At 33.6% G+C, this 15,700-nt stretch overlaps 1 protein-coding gene across 2 annotated transcripts in view; it reads left to right on the plus strand.

Annotated features, from left to right (window-relative positions):
- Nucleotides 1–3,560: 3,560 nt before the first annotated feature.
- LOC118199571 (pancreatic triacylglycerol lipase-like) overlaps nucleotides 3,561–15,700 on the plus strand; it is a 132,970-nt gene continuing 120,830 nt past the window's right edge. Inside the window, exon 1 of one of the 2 annotated variants that reach the window (XM_085827635.1) lies at nucleotides 3,561–3,987. In XM_085827635.1, coding sequence (XP_085683761.1) covers nucleotides 3,936–3,987 — 52 coding nt within the window. In that variant the 5' untranslated portion in view covers nucleotides 3,561–3,935. The remainder of the gene's footprint in view (nucleotides 3,988–15,700) is intronic. The other variant, XM_085827634.1, reaches the window with a different exon arrangement.

Raw genomic sequence — 15,700 nt, forward strand, 5'->3', positions numbered from 1 at the left:
AACCACATTTAAGCATTATTTTGTTTCTCAAAGGCCGTATTATGCCTACTGGTAAAAAGATGAAATACCTACTAGCTCGCGTTGGAATTCGACCGCGGCCTATCGAGACTGCGGTTTATCATTCTATAGCATTACTGCTCGTGTTGTTCGAAATCTTTTGACTGTCAAGATCGATGGGTGCAGGAGGGCCATGCTGAATGCCATGCATGATCTCAGCGGCCGGCTTGGAGACACTAACGCCCGAGACGGCAGACATGTCCTTTCCTTTCGCTTTTGCGGGATCGCACAGCGACGTCATGTATCCCAAGTCAGAAAGTTAGCTGGTGTACAGAACGGCAAAGGTCCTCACGAACCGTACAACATCAGACTTTCAGCATGGTGACCATTGTTGAGACATCCCTTAGCGCTCCAGCAGCGAAAAGCGCCCCGACAGTGGTGCGATGAATGACGACATTGGCCATAGAAGTGATACTACGTCATCTTTTCAGACGAATCTCAGTTCTGCGTACACCATTATGATAGACTTTTCGGTCTGCGGAGGCACCGAAGAGCACGAATGTTGCCAGCTTGCATTCGTCATCGTCATGCAGGCAAAGCACCCGGCGTGCTTGTATGGAGTGCCATTGGGTACATATTCTCTTGTTCGCATAGCCATTAATGTGGACAAGCGCTATTACATTTCTGACTTGTTACGTCACGTTGCTCTATTCTGTCTTCGAGGCCTGCTTATGCCATCTTTCAGCAAGGTAATGCATAATCATGTGTTACCTGTGCTGTGCTAACCTTCTTCGATACTGAGGGTGCTTGACAGTTATTCTGGCCAGCTTGTTTTTCAGATCTGTCATCCGTTGAGAACATCTGGTACCGCCACCACACGCCAGCCACTACGATTGATGAACTCTGGCATAGAAGTGAAGACGAATGAAGTACTCGTATCTGTCATTCAAACTCAGATTTCGGCGTAGTATTTCTAGCCGTTGTTGCTGTCAGTTATGGAAGCTCTGTGAACTGAATTCTGCACGCTGTCTACCCCAAACCACCTGCAAATGTAATCTCACGTCTGCCTCACAATACACTCTAAAAGTACATTAAATAAGATTTGCTTTCCTGACTTTGTGTAGCAGTTTTAACGGCCGTCAGTATAGCAGTAACTTTCAAGTTTCGAATACTGAGCGATTTCATTTTTTTTTTTTTTTTTTTTTTTTTTTTTTTAATTTCATCACCCAGCGTTGACAGCGAGCTTTCAGATTTCAAGTCTCACAATAAAAGTTTTATTTTTTCGCTTTTATATCGCATTAGATCGCATAGACTTTGCACTCGTACCTTTTATTTATACATAGCAATAGATGGCTGTTATATTTTTTCCATTTTGCAAATAATTCAATTCAAAACATATTTCTGCGTTTTCTTAATTTCGATTCATATTATTTAACTATCAGATGCATAATTGACAACTATCAGAGCTAGCAGAAACTAAATGTAGCGTGCACGCGGAGGCCAGAAACACGCTCTGGCTTAAAATCCTAAAACCTAACTTTAAATAACCTAACTCATTTACATTCTGGCGAGGAAAACGGAAAGAAGATGTTACAGTAACAGTCAACAGTCAGTCAAACAGTCAATTATTTTGATTTATACAAGAAATTCTTGTGGAATACTGTTTTCCTTTGACGAATATGTATTAATTTTTCCAAATTGTGATGATTAAGCGGCAGTTATAAATAATAATAACTGGTTAATTTAAATAATAATAACCGTAAACGTTGACCTTCATATCTTTAAATGTTAATCATTATTTATAAATCTTTGCTGTAGGCTGTTGCATCTTATGTCTATCATAAATGTGAGGCCGAATTCATTTTACTTCTGAAGAAAGACTACAAGATAGGACAATGTGAAATTTAGACTGATCCCTTCCATGAAAACAATAATAATTTGTGACCACTAAGAAGTTATTTGTGTTTTCGAATATTCTCAACAAACAGTCAATTATTTTGATTCATGCAAGAAATTCTTGGGGAATACTATTTTCCTTTAACGAATATGCATTTAATTTTTCCAAATTATGATGACTAAGTAGCAGTTCCACCACATTTACATCAAAGATTATAACAAAAACTTTATGATTATCATTTAGCGTGGATAATAATTTAATTCATTTACTTAAACATTCATTCCAATTAATAGAAATGCAGTAAATAAAGTAACTAATATAAACATTTCACCTCCCCCTAAAAATGGGTTTAGGTAAAAATGATTTGATTAGTTATTTGATTAACTTCATTATTCTTTTCATTACCTAGCTGTGAAAAGTGGGAGAGCCACACCCAGATTCCATTCTTCTCTAGTTCTGCAATGATATACTCCATCATTTCTTAATGACAAGATGAGTATTAATGATGGAGTATTAAATGGATGAGTTAAAATAATCTAATATATATTTAAAATAATCTAATAGACATTTAAAATAATCTAAATTTAAATAAATGTTTACGTATTTTTCGAGTTTTGGAGAGGAGGAGAGGATGGAATGATCGTTCTCAATGGTGAAATTGGCACATGGGGGTAAAAAAGGTTGAAAATCACTGCTTTGCAAATTATAATTCAAATATTTTTCTTACACTTGCCACGGTATTGGATAAAACAATATGCAAAAGTTGAAAAGGACAGCTATGCTGGTGGATTGGATCTGAATCAAATTTTAGAGCTTGAAGCAGATGAAGAAAATGCCAGTTGTAATAGTTCATAAGTAAATATTTTAATTTGAAATAAATTATCATTAGAACCATAAATCACCTTTGCAAATGAATAAAAATTAAAAATATTTAAATAAATAAAAGTCGTATTAAAAATATTATAAAGATATCAATATGATTTGCTTGAGAACTACTTATAACTTGACTTTTATTTTCGGTTCTGCAAACTCCTATTCTTTCACATACGTTATATTTTATTTTATGTTAAAAAATAATTTTTGGAAATCAGTCTACAATTTAAAATTAGATTTGAGAGCAATTACAACAGTTTTAATTACCAACTATTTTTTCATTGATTCTTTTACTCTAATTTTGAATAGTATCATTTACAGTAATTATACATTTTTATTCATTTTTAAAAGTTTATTTTATGATCTGTTAAACATTTATGAAGAATTCTGCATTAGCAAAAATTTTGAATTCAAGTAATGAGATAGAAAAGTTAAGATAAAAAGTTTTATTACTAATCTGAAAAAGTGAAATAATACAATTTTTAAAGATTATCATTTAAATTTAAAATAAACTAATAATAAAGTTATGTTCTTTCAGAAATATAGAAGTAAAATAAATGTAAAAAAATAGCTACTAAGCAGTTAATACGTTGTCTCTTCTAACCACTGAAAACGAAACCGAAATAAAATTTAAAAAGAAACTATTTAATCTCGTTCGCATACATACTGTTTAAAAATCCCTATGCGTAGGGAATTATCCATCTACCTGTTAGAAAATAAAATAAGTAATAAAGCAAAACAGAAGAAGAAGCGTATCTTTTCATTCAGTTCAAACTAGATTACAGCAGCAATAAGTGGCTGATACGCTAGCTTCGCATGAAATAACCATTTTGCCAAACGTATGGGGAAAAAACGCAGCTAAAAGCGACAATAAAGAAAAAAAAATTCGAAACACGACCTCAAAAGTGTCGGCTGGAAAAATGGGTCCGTAAGAGATTTCCCGCTTTTATTTTCTTGCAAACGAAGAGTCGACTTGGACTAGATGGCAGTGGGCATCTTTCCAGAATAATTGACCTTGCGCGTATTTCCCAGCGCGAGTAGAGAGAAGTTAACCCGTTCTTTGTAGCCTTTTGCCGCTTAACATTTATTTTGATGAGCGATAGGAGCAGACGACTTTCCGGAGGATATCCTACGACAACCTGGGTTCGCTGCTCCCGAAAAGAATGACATGATGCCATTTTATGTTTCAAACTTTTTCACTTTTCTGTCGTTTTTGACAGGTGAGTTTTTTCATATTTTAATTTTGTGATGGCGAACATTTAAATAAAAAATAATTTTATCTCAATTTCAGTGTTATAATTGGTTACTGTAATATGTGTTTCATTGTTTTAATTGAGTTCCTGGTTTGATATTTAATTAAAATTTTGGTTTTAAATTTTATTTTGTGTATAAAACTTTTTTACTGAAAAAATTGTTTTTTAGTACTTTTTTGTTTAGTAAGTAGCTTATATTTTCCAAATATTAAATGTAGAAGGAATTCATGCGATTATCATATGGTTATTTAGGAGAAACTTGTTGGCTTAATAAATATTTTTAAATGCTTAGATGGAAAAGTTGATTTTTTGTTGCAGTAGTAGGTCTTCATTTTTTTATTTTAAGTTTATAATTTAAAACTTTTTCTGTTTTATAATTAGATTATGTTGAAATAAAATCACGTTATTCCAAGTGCTTTATTACTATTAATTTTGAAAATCACGTTATTCCAAGTGCTTTATTACTATTAATTTTGGAATTTTTTTCAACTTTCATTTCGTTCAATTCTTTTGTTCGGTGTATATTTTACTGAACATGTTCAAAATTCCGTACATTTTTGACTTAATATTGTAAATTCATTATAGATTACGAACTTCAAGGAATAATTTACGTATATAATTTAAAATGTATGATGCTTTTTAGTAAGAAAAGTATTTTTATAGGAAATGCGGTGAATGTTTGGGTATAAACATAGAATACATATATGTGTGTGTATTATCTGCATGGAGAAATCGATTCTGATTGGTTTTTAAGAATATGTACTTGTGCACGATAGTAGCAGAATGCTTAATGTAAGATGACAAGGACTCTTTATGAATGCCATTTATGCTTTTAGAGATGCGCACATAAGTATTAAGTATAAAATATACCAAAAAGTTTATTAACGCATCGTAGAAAACGTATTTTTCTTGAACTAAATTATTCAACACATAAAAGGTGCAGAAAATCCAGCGAACAAAAAAAGAAAAAAAAAAGGATCGAAAGACTTATTGGACGGAAAAGTCATCTTTCAACGATTCCAAAGTACTGCACGTAAGAGATTAATTTATGATAACATTGATAGCGTGAAAAACAAGAATGCTTACTATATAAAGCGGCAAGACTGAAAGTTATATTTTTTTTTTCGTTTTTTTCCCCGGCATTTGATTTCTTTAGATTGTAGCAGCTCCCTTTACGTGCAATATAATCTTTGTTGTTGCGAAGTTTAGTTTCTCTAGACTGGCAACTAGAAAAATTGTAAACAAAAAAGTTCTTGAAGATGTAGCCCTAACGTCTTCTTTTAGTATTGAGAATTAAATATCCTTTTATTTAGAATTCATCATTATTTTTTCGTTCTTCCTGACTTGTAATAGATTTAATTAATCATTAAGCGTTTTCGAAAATAATTAAAATGATGCTTTTTCATTTAGAAAATAATAACATTACGAAAATAATCTAAATAGGCATTCTTGTTATATAATGAGTCTCTAAATATATGGTAATTTATCTGTAAGATACAAATACAGGAGGATAGCTGCCAGTTAGTTCTAAAATGAGAATTATTCAACCAGATAGGTGGTATCGAGAATAGCTGGAAGAATGGTTATCGAATGACGTAATGAACTTATGTTCCTTGCACATAAGAGAGGCCTGAGATTTACGGATTTTTATGCGCTCATCTTCTTGATGAATACAGAGCGCGCAACTGTCTGACATTCTGGTGTGTCAGCTATTTTTATCACAAATGCATTATTCTTTGCTAACAATGTCTGTTACATAAAAAAAACACCAATGCTAGATATTTATTATTTATTTGGAATATTATATTTTCTTTAAAACTGCACAAGCATTAAGGTATCTGCCTACGTTAAAAAAACGATTTCGGCGAAAAAATTTTCGATTTTTTTTAATTGCCCAATTTGAAAAGTCAGTTTTGTAGGATTCCGAAAATGGTTCATTTTTACGTTTGTGATAATTAGAAGAGAAGATATAGCCAATTAACTGCACTGGAAGTGAAAGCAGAAAGACCGGAAGTGCCATTTAAAAGGCTCAACTTAAATGTAAACAATGTTGTTATCCGTGTTTTTTTTTTTTTTTTTTTTTTTTTTTTTTTTTAAATCTGTTTGTGTGTAAATTGTGCTAAAACATTTCATTTTAATTCTGGGTACTTTTTTTTTTTGTTTCTGGCAATAATTATTTGCCTTAATTTTTTAAACTGAGACTGGCAACATTGCGGTTTTTTGAACTGGGTCTGGCAACATTGCGATTAGGTATAAAGACTATGTTGCTGGGTGCATATATAGCAGTTTTAATTTTTAATTCAGGGTATCTTGGATTACTTCCTGTGTTTGAACATTTAGGCATATCAATTGAACAAGAAATGATTAAAAATTACTTTGGAATTGATAACGAAAGAATAAAGAACTCGAAACGTCATTCGTCGCTCATTTCGAAAATAGCCAGAAAAAAATTAAAATCAAATAGGAAATCAAAATTACTTAAGTATAAAGATATGGAGGGTGTGATGTACAAATGTGGAGAATTTTAAGTGTGTAAATACATCAGAACAGTTTTTCTGTTAATGTGAAATCTTTAAACGCGTTTTATGGAAAACTAATTTTTCTAGTGTTTTTACATACAAGAAATGTAATTACTCAAAACGTTCTAAAGGTATCTCTATTAAATTTCACTAAAGTGTTTTCTATATTATTTACTAGGTTTTAAGCTACAATCTAAGTTATATTTATTAATTTGATTGTTTTATAAGTATTTCTATATAAAACGATAAGAAATATTTTACAAAAACCTGTGTTTTTTCATTTAATTACACATATTTTAGTAAATTTTAGAAATATCATAAACATTTTAGTTCATAACACAGATGAGTGTTGTAGTAGTATACAGTATAAATAAAATTGAAATATATGCTGTGGGAAAAAATATACGACATTTAACGTAAGTGTTAAATTCTCCTAAAAATGTGCATAAAATTGCATATATTTCAAAAAATTTATGAAAATATTCCTAAAAATTTACCTATTTTCATGATTTGATATCATATTTTGACTAAATAAATATATATTTCATCAGAATTCTATGTTTTAAAAAAAAAGTGCTCCGAACGTAGGCCTTAAGGCAAAATTTAAATATAAAGTATTAGCATTTGGAAGAATAAATAAAATTTTGACTGGATAGTTATGGTGAAGCCTCTGAGAAAGATTTTGAACTATAAAAAATATTCTATCGAGTTACACATTTATGTTAAACAACAATATCGTATCACCCTCTAATGTTTGTTGCTGTGAATTAGTTCAGTTTTCTGATAGTAACATCAGAACATGCCCACGAAATACATCGTGGCAAGCAGAGCAAGATTGTGCCTGTCTTTGGCATTATTATAGTCTTTGGCAAGAGCTTTGATCGCCATGCAGGTGTCAGTACGACTTTGCTCAGTTCCACCCCTAATTTTGATGAAGAGCACCCGGAAGGACGGGTCCGAGGGCCTGCCATCCCTCTTTCCCTACCAACAACCTCTCGAAAGAACTTTCGGCTCACAACATATGTAGTGCCTCCATGTCGCACAAACCTGAGCCCCTCGCTTCGGCAGTCAGCGACGCTAACCACCATCCGGCTGGGAGGCAGCTGATGTTTAGTCAGCGAAAAATGCTGAAGTCATATTCTAGCCGTGTAACAGAATATAACAATGTACGTATCTGTAATAACGATGACGTTACATTTTCTGAAACTGATAATATAGTATCGAACTCTGTAATATATGAAAAACTAAAGTAATTTTCTAATGATATGCATAAAATGCTGGATAGCATTAATTCATTTGAGCGATTAATAATTTATTTTCAGTTTGACTAAAGGAAAAACACTTTTGGTCTAAAGGAGAAACGCTTATTAGTGAGAGGAACTTATTTCTTTCTTGAAATGCAGTACATCTACATGTCTCACTTCGGAAGGTTTATTTAAATACTTTACTTAATTTTTTCACTTGATTAAATTTACTTGATTAACTTAACTGGTATCGACAAATCGCCGAAAGTCGGTATGCTTCATTCCTGCATACTATTATTATAAAGCCAGATGAAGAGGATTTCATATATGTGTCATGTGATTTAAGTTACCTAATAAGCAAGAATATTACACTCACCTTTTACATGGTTTGTGATTAGTCTTTCTTATTCAACCGTCCTGCATAGTTAATGTAGGCTACTTAGTGATCATGCCTATAGAATCGTGTGAAAATATTATATAAGGCTTGAACACCTGTGATCGTAATATTTTGTGGAACATTTCCACTTAAACTTGTGATCCAAAAGTCATTATAGAAAGCTGATGATAAAGAAGAGGAGTGCGAGATCCTTGAGTTCCATCCACGAGAGGTGCGTTCGGTAAAAAGCAATTTTCTTTGTGCAAAAACTTTGTGTGTTTTTTTTTGATTTAAACAATCAATCGTACATAGAACTTTCGTGATTAAAATAGACGTCACGAAAATCGCACTAGACTTCATCGCTTGTTCAGCTACTCTAAACCAAACAGATAAAATCTCTTAAATGTTTTTTGCGACTGAGTATGTTTTGTTTGACTATTTTCTTGAACGCTGAGTATCTGCTGTGGACGATAAACCTCCAATTCAACGAAAATCTTTGGAAATTCTATTGAAGCAAAGTCGGCGTTTCACCAGTTATTTAGATTATTTAGACTGTATTTTGATTTTCAAGAGATTTTAATCGATGAAATGGGAGATAACGCGTGGTACTATCAAAGCTGCGCTGTCATCTTTTAAATGCTTTTAGCAGGCTTACTGGAATAAGTATCTGTTGCTGCATTTCAAACCAAAATGAGCAGTTTCTGCACTTCTGCGATTACGTTGTATTTTAAACGAAACCGTTTATTTCATAGATAAAGACCCTATAAATAAATCTTGCTTTTCATTGTTCGTTCTCACTGCTAAAGCAGTTGATCCAGTTATCTTCATATACCCGCCTCCCAAAAAAATCTGCAACTTTTAATAAGTGATTTTTCAAATTATAATAGTACTACTAATTATAACTATTTTATTCCTAGTAGACGTTCCCCATTGTTTAAGTTTATAAATGGGGAACTTTCTAATGTCCATGGAAAGATATACCATTATTTATAATGATAACAATAAATGGAATACTAATTCAAATAGGATAGGCAGACGAATTTAATATTGATTTCAATCATAACTGCAAATATGTTTAATATATATTTTTACTTAAAATATATTTAAAAAAAAAAAAGAAAGATTTCAGATTTTATATTACGCCCAAAGGAGCGTTTTATAACCTTTTTATGTGTTACCTTTTTTTTTTTTTAAGTATCATGTTCTCGGTACTTAAACCATAACATTCAATTCAACAGCAATATCACAAAATAATTTAAAATAAGTATATCCTTAGAATTTCCGATACACATTCTCTCGCGCTGGAGATAAAAATGTTTCTTTCTGTACAGTGTTGCCATTACTCGTTTTAAAATAGTCGAGATTATTAATTAAAAATTCGTTAAAGTTTGAGAGAATATGAAATAGATAATAAAACAAATTCTAAATTCGGGCTTCCAGATGCCCATATTCGAGTGGACGACTACGTTAGTCAAAATTTGATGTCTCTAGGTACCGTTGTTTTTCACAATGCGAGAACCATACATACAGATTCTTCATTATTTAAATTTTTTAATGCAGGGCTGTAATATCTGGTGGCAACAATTTGAAAAGTGAAACGCCGTTTTATAGTGGACGACGGGGCTTATAATAGTAATGAAACGTCGCCTTGGATATGAACGCACTATGTTTTATACTTGGCGACTGTCTTGTGGTTACGCATGCATGTCGATTTCATTTGTAAAATTTATCTTTTCTGTGGTTGGATAATATATCTTTTTAATATGCGTTTTCTTTACCCCTGAAAAGAGCTCTGTATAAAAACACTTTTAATGAAACTACTACTTTCATGTAAAGGGCCCCAACAAAAGTCATTAAGCAAAAATTTGTTTTTGAGCTTGAATTTATTTTGTACTGTGATTATATGGTGTCAACCGTAGTGAAAAAGTTTGTTTACTCTGCGCATAAATATGTGTTAACTATTCAAAATTTATTGCATTTGTGGTTTGTAAAAATTTTCGCTTTAATTAAGATAAATTTAACATTAATACTGTAATTTACAGTGTTTGACTTGCATACGAACTGAAAATTACATCTTTCATATTGTTGCGTTTTTTTTATTCTTCTGACACCAGTTGTTACGTTGTACGTTCGTACGGGTTTCGTAGATTTGGAGTGAATAACGACGACACTTGATGAAGTATCAAAACACATTTTATTTAGCCAATATTAATCAGGACAGCTCCAATGACACATTTTACAGTCGTCGAAAATCTACTCTAAACACGCTAGAACAAACAGTGACACAGCCTTCACACTGTCAGGCAATAACGGTGGAAACAGCTTCACTGCAAAGTTCCCTACTTTGCTCGGTCTTTCTCGGAACTTCACGTACTCTCGAGACTCTCCACGCTACAACTCGCGATGCACTGAACGACACACGAGCTCAGCTCCGGACTCTTCGGTTCAGTCGTTTCTGGAGCTCAACACGCTCTCTCGACGATGCTCTAACCGTGATATACTACGAGACCCTTGCGGTGCACTCGACGACCCAGTCGGCACTCGCTGCCTGGCTGTCAACTCGATCCACTCCGCAGGGACTGACTCGCTAGACGAGACACACACTCGATGAGAGACACACACACTAACTGATTGCTGTGTCGGGCAGCAGGGTTTATATAGCTTTCGGCTTGTGTTCGAGAACATTCTGGGCTAAACCGGTAAGAATTCGTTCCAGAAGGTTCCATCCGTCCATGGTATATCGCCAATTTTGCCGCCGAATGGGCGATTTCTCACCAAATGTGGCAACCTTGCTTTCCATTGCCATTTTATGGCAACCCTAAAACTGCTTTGCGGGGAAACCATCTTACCGCGCCTGTAAATTTCGTAACAATATTATATGTTAGCGTTATATGCGTTATAAAATGCAATGAGATACTAAAAATAGTGTGAGGAGGGAACATTATTTTGACAACTCTGAGCTCATGGCTACGATCGTTATTCCTAGCAACCGCCACAATTCTCTTTTTACTTTTTAGGTATAGCAATTACAGTCGTGTTGATAATATTTGCATAACACATGTGTCCTAAAAATACACAAACAGGAGAGATAAAGCAAATCAGTCAGTTTTGAAAACCACTCACACGAGTGAGTAAGACGTCCAATAGAAAAGGTTACTATAGGTAACCTTACCGCGCTTCAAGCAGTTAAATGGTCTTACTGAGAGGGTGTTCTTTTCCCGATGTGCATCATGTAAACAAAAGGAGCTGTCCTTAGAAACATGTTATAATTGTATCCTATTCCTAAGGAAAACGTGTATGAAGACACACTTTTTTTAAACACTTTTTTCAATCACTTTTCTCGAAATGTACACCCTCCATCTCATGGATCAGTTTCTGACAATGTTCGAGGTAACGTAACTAATTTGTAGATAACTGTGAAATTTGTTTGACCGGGACAGACAATATTGCGCTAAAAGCAGTTATTTGTTACATATGTAAATTTGCACTCTTTTATGTCCGCAGATGTTATTTTGAGGCAATAATTGTAATTTATTTTTATCGTAAAATAATTTTTAAAATGAAAATCCATCTCCTGCTACTATATTCGGATGGTTTACAAAATTTCGTGGAGATTGAAATTTTCTTCTGGATGAAGAACATACAGAGAATTTTTTGTCAGTTATAATCCCAGAAAATATGTCGACGATACAAAAAATGTTAATTAATGATAATCGCTGTACCTGCTAAATGATACAGGAGGAAGCTAACATTGGATCCGCTGCCACACATAAAATTATTGACGAAGAACTGCATATGAAGAAATTAGTTTGTCATTGAATCCCCCATAAATCAATAGAACAGCAAAAACGAGAGCATGACTGAATCAGTAAAGAAACTATAAAATTATTTAATAATGGTGGATGGTGGACATACCCCGCATTATTTCTAAAACTATAACTGTTGAAACGTACATATCGTTTTTTGCCGTTTCAACACATCGAGAAAGTAAAGTATAGGTCTTTGGAGATGACCCATTACGAGCAATGGTGTGAAAGACAAGAAAAAAACGTAATGTATGCAGTTTTCTTCAGAAGTACAGGACTGATCAAAGCCATCAAGTTAGAGCCAAAGAAAGAAGTTATAGCTCACTGGTACACTACTACGTGTCCCCCAGAAATTCTTCAAGACTTGGATATTAGAGAACTTGTGCTTTACCGTGATAACTGCATTTTCTCATTCAGCAAAACTGAGAAAAATACATCAAAGTGATTAAACATCCACCATGTTCTTCAGATCTTAACGTGCGTAACTTATGGCTATTTTTTAATCTAAAATAAAATTGATGTGGCCATCGTTTTCATTCCGAAAATGAGAGGGATGAAGTTATAAAAACATATATTTTATTGATTCCAAGAAAGGAATTGTCTCAAGCTACAATATGCGTTGATGTTGGAAGAAACTAATGTGATCATACCTAAGATATGTTAAGTTTAACTTGTGGGATTTAGTTGTATTTCAAAAATTTCAGAGTGACTTTTGTATTACGCTTGCCAGAACACGAACTAATGAACAGAGATACATCCAACTTTGGCTTACCAGATATTTACAGATTCACACGCAAACAACATTGTCTCCTGATGTTCTTCTGTTTCTTCCAAGCGGGTCCAATCCTTGAATTTCTTAGACAAATCTCGTACGTAATGTGGATTTTGAATCTTGGTTTGTCGTGAAAAATACACATTCGGGTGGAATATGTACTTCCTGTGTACTGTGTACATGATGAAAAAAAGCTCATTTTTGAAATTCATTAATGTATCGTTATATTTTTCGATTAATGCTATTGGATTTAAATTTGTGTATACATTTGAGCTCCATACTGCAAGCATATAATAAACATATTGCTACGAAATGTCCAGGCGCGGTAAGATGGCTTACCCGCAAAGCAGTTTTAGGGTTGCCATAAAATGGCAAACGGAAGGCAGGGTTGCCACATTTGGCGAGAAATCGCCCAGTTGACGACAAACATGGCGATATACCATGGACGGATGGAGAACTGCTGGTCCGCAGTCAGTTAGAGTGTATCTCGTAGAGGGCGAGATATTTAGTCCGTGAGGAGTCGATCGAGTTGACAGCCGGGCAGCGAGTGCCGAGCGGGTCGTCGAGTGTATCGAAAAGTCTTTTAGTATATCGCGGTTAGTGCATCGTCGAGAGAGTGTGTTAAGCTCCGGGAACGACTGAACCGAAGAGTCGGGAACTGTGCTCGTGTGTCGTCGAGTGCATCGCGAGTTGTAGCGTGGAGAGTCTCGAGAGTACGTGGAGTTCCGAGAACGACCTAGCTGAGTCGGGAGCTGTACTCTGGTGCTTTGCAGTGAAGCTGTCTCCACCGTTATACCCTGATAGTGTGAAGGCTGTGTCGCTGATTGTATCAGTGTGTTTATAGTAGATCTTCGATAACTGTAAAAAGTGACTTTGGAGCTTTCCTGATTAATATTGGCTAAATAAAGTGTGTTTCGATATTCCGTCAAGTAGTGTCATTATTCACTCCAAATCCACACAAACCCCGTACGAACGTGAAGGAAGAAAATAACGTAACAACTAGTGTCAGAAAAGAACAATGTAACAATATTGTAAAAATAAAGCCCTATATAAAGCTGTATAATTCATCTCATTACACCAATCCATTCCATCAAGCACCGAAAGTCTCTCATCAAGTCTTCCAGAATTCTCACGAATGACAGAAAGGAGATCTATCATATTAATCAACAAGGTACTACTATACACCCACCATCTGTTAAACTATTTTGTACCTGAAATTGCTTTTGATTCAACAGTTTGTGTTGCAGTAAACAGACTGTTACGATCCTCATTAAGTGGGATTACAGAACCAACTCCAGCGTGGTGAAAATTCTTTGTCGTCTTTTTTTATACAGAGTTAAGCTCCGTGACGTTGTAGGAATCATAACTCCGTCCCAGTGATAGTACAAGTCACATAAGAAGAGAGAAATTAAGATTTATGTCGAAATTCACTTCACTTTCTGTTTGTTTGAGAAATTTTTGAATTATCTTTTGTTGTTGTTATAGGTCATCTTAGTTCCAAAAGATAATAAACAAATATTTCCTGGCAATTCAGTTTGCTGAGTTCGTTTACGATGAACATGGCATTGTTAAAAATGCTACTTTTTGAATTCTTATTAATAATTAAAATGTAACGCTGAAAAATTCTCAAATTTTCCGTCAGTTTACTGCGACTCTTGAATAATTACAAGTTATTATCAAATCTTTTAATCGTTAAAACTTTACTAATTATTTTATATAGCTCTCTAATATAAATTTTAAAATATAATATAATAAAACATTTGATAATCTATATAGCTCTCTAATGTAATAAAAGTTAATATGGAATTGAGAAGAATATGTTAATAAAATAGTTAATGAGATTAAATTAATGATTAATAAATGAATAACAATTATTGAAAAGATAACACATACTAATTGATTAAATAGGATAACCGAAATTTTGAATTAAATTGTATATAATTAAAGAACCAAAATTGTCTTAAGTGATTTTATGAGAGTATTCATTTAATTGGCAAAGAAATAAAAATGCTATTAAATGAGAAATGAATTTGCTATGAGAAAGCATTTAAGAGCGGTTTTTCTGTTTCAATTTTCCAAATATTTTAGTTATGCTTATGCTTTAAAGGTTGATAACGCATCAAAACACTCCAGTTCAAATTTTAAAGCATATAGAAATCTTCCTGATATCAGTACAAATATTTTTAGGGTAGCAAGGCGTAAAGCAAAGGAACAATTACCATTAATTGTGGAAAAGCTTTTAGCATTCCCAGCTTCAAAAATACATTGGTATATTGGTAGATAATACATATAAATAGGTACAGTATACAAATAAAAATAAAACTTACACGATGTATTTTTAATTTTCAAAACTGAAAACCTAGCTCATTGGAATCTGTAACGATGATCAATGGAACGATCATGACATTTAACTGTTGGAGATATGATAGTAAATGATATATGGCCTACTGTATAGGAGAGAGAGGATGAAGATATGTATTATTTTACTGTCTTTTGTCCATAAGATTACTGATCTGATCATAAGGTCACCATCGTTATAGATTCCAATAAGTTAGTTTTTCAGTGCAATTTCTATGTGTGCCTAGTTCAAAGTCAAGTTAAAAATATTTTGTGCTTTAGCTGTAGAGTTCTAAGTGAGATAGCGTTTTGTTAATTTATAGTGTCTGAAGAAAGTTAGATGCCACAGTTTTTTCTTCTGCGCAGGCAATTAAAAGTTCCTAAAAGGGTGGATTAAATCTCTACAAGATTAGCCAGACATTTATGCACTCATTTCATAAACGCAGAAAATGAAACATAACTGTTGTTGTTGCTAATGCTCACTTGTCTGACCTGTAGTCAGTCCAAGCCCACGAAATTCCTCGTGGCAAGGAGCGCAAGTTTACACCTGTCGTTGGCAACACCCTGGAGCACTTTACTGGTAACAGTGCGAGTTAGCTCGGTTCTGCCCCCAATTTTGATGGAGA

Source organism: Stegodyphus dumicola, chromosome 12 (genome assembly GCF_044657685.1).
Source record: "Stegodyphus dumicola isolate Sdum_Otavi_A_Nest chromosome 12, ASM4465768v1".
Taxonomy (NCBI): Eukaryota; Metazoa; Arthropoda; class Arachnida; order Araneae; family Eresidae; genus Stegodyphus; species Stegodyphus dumicola.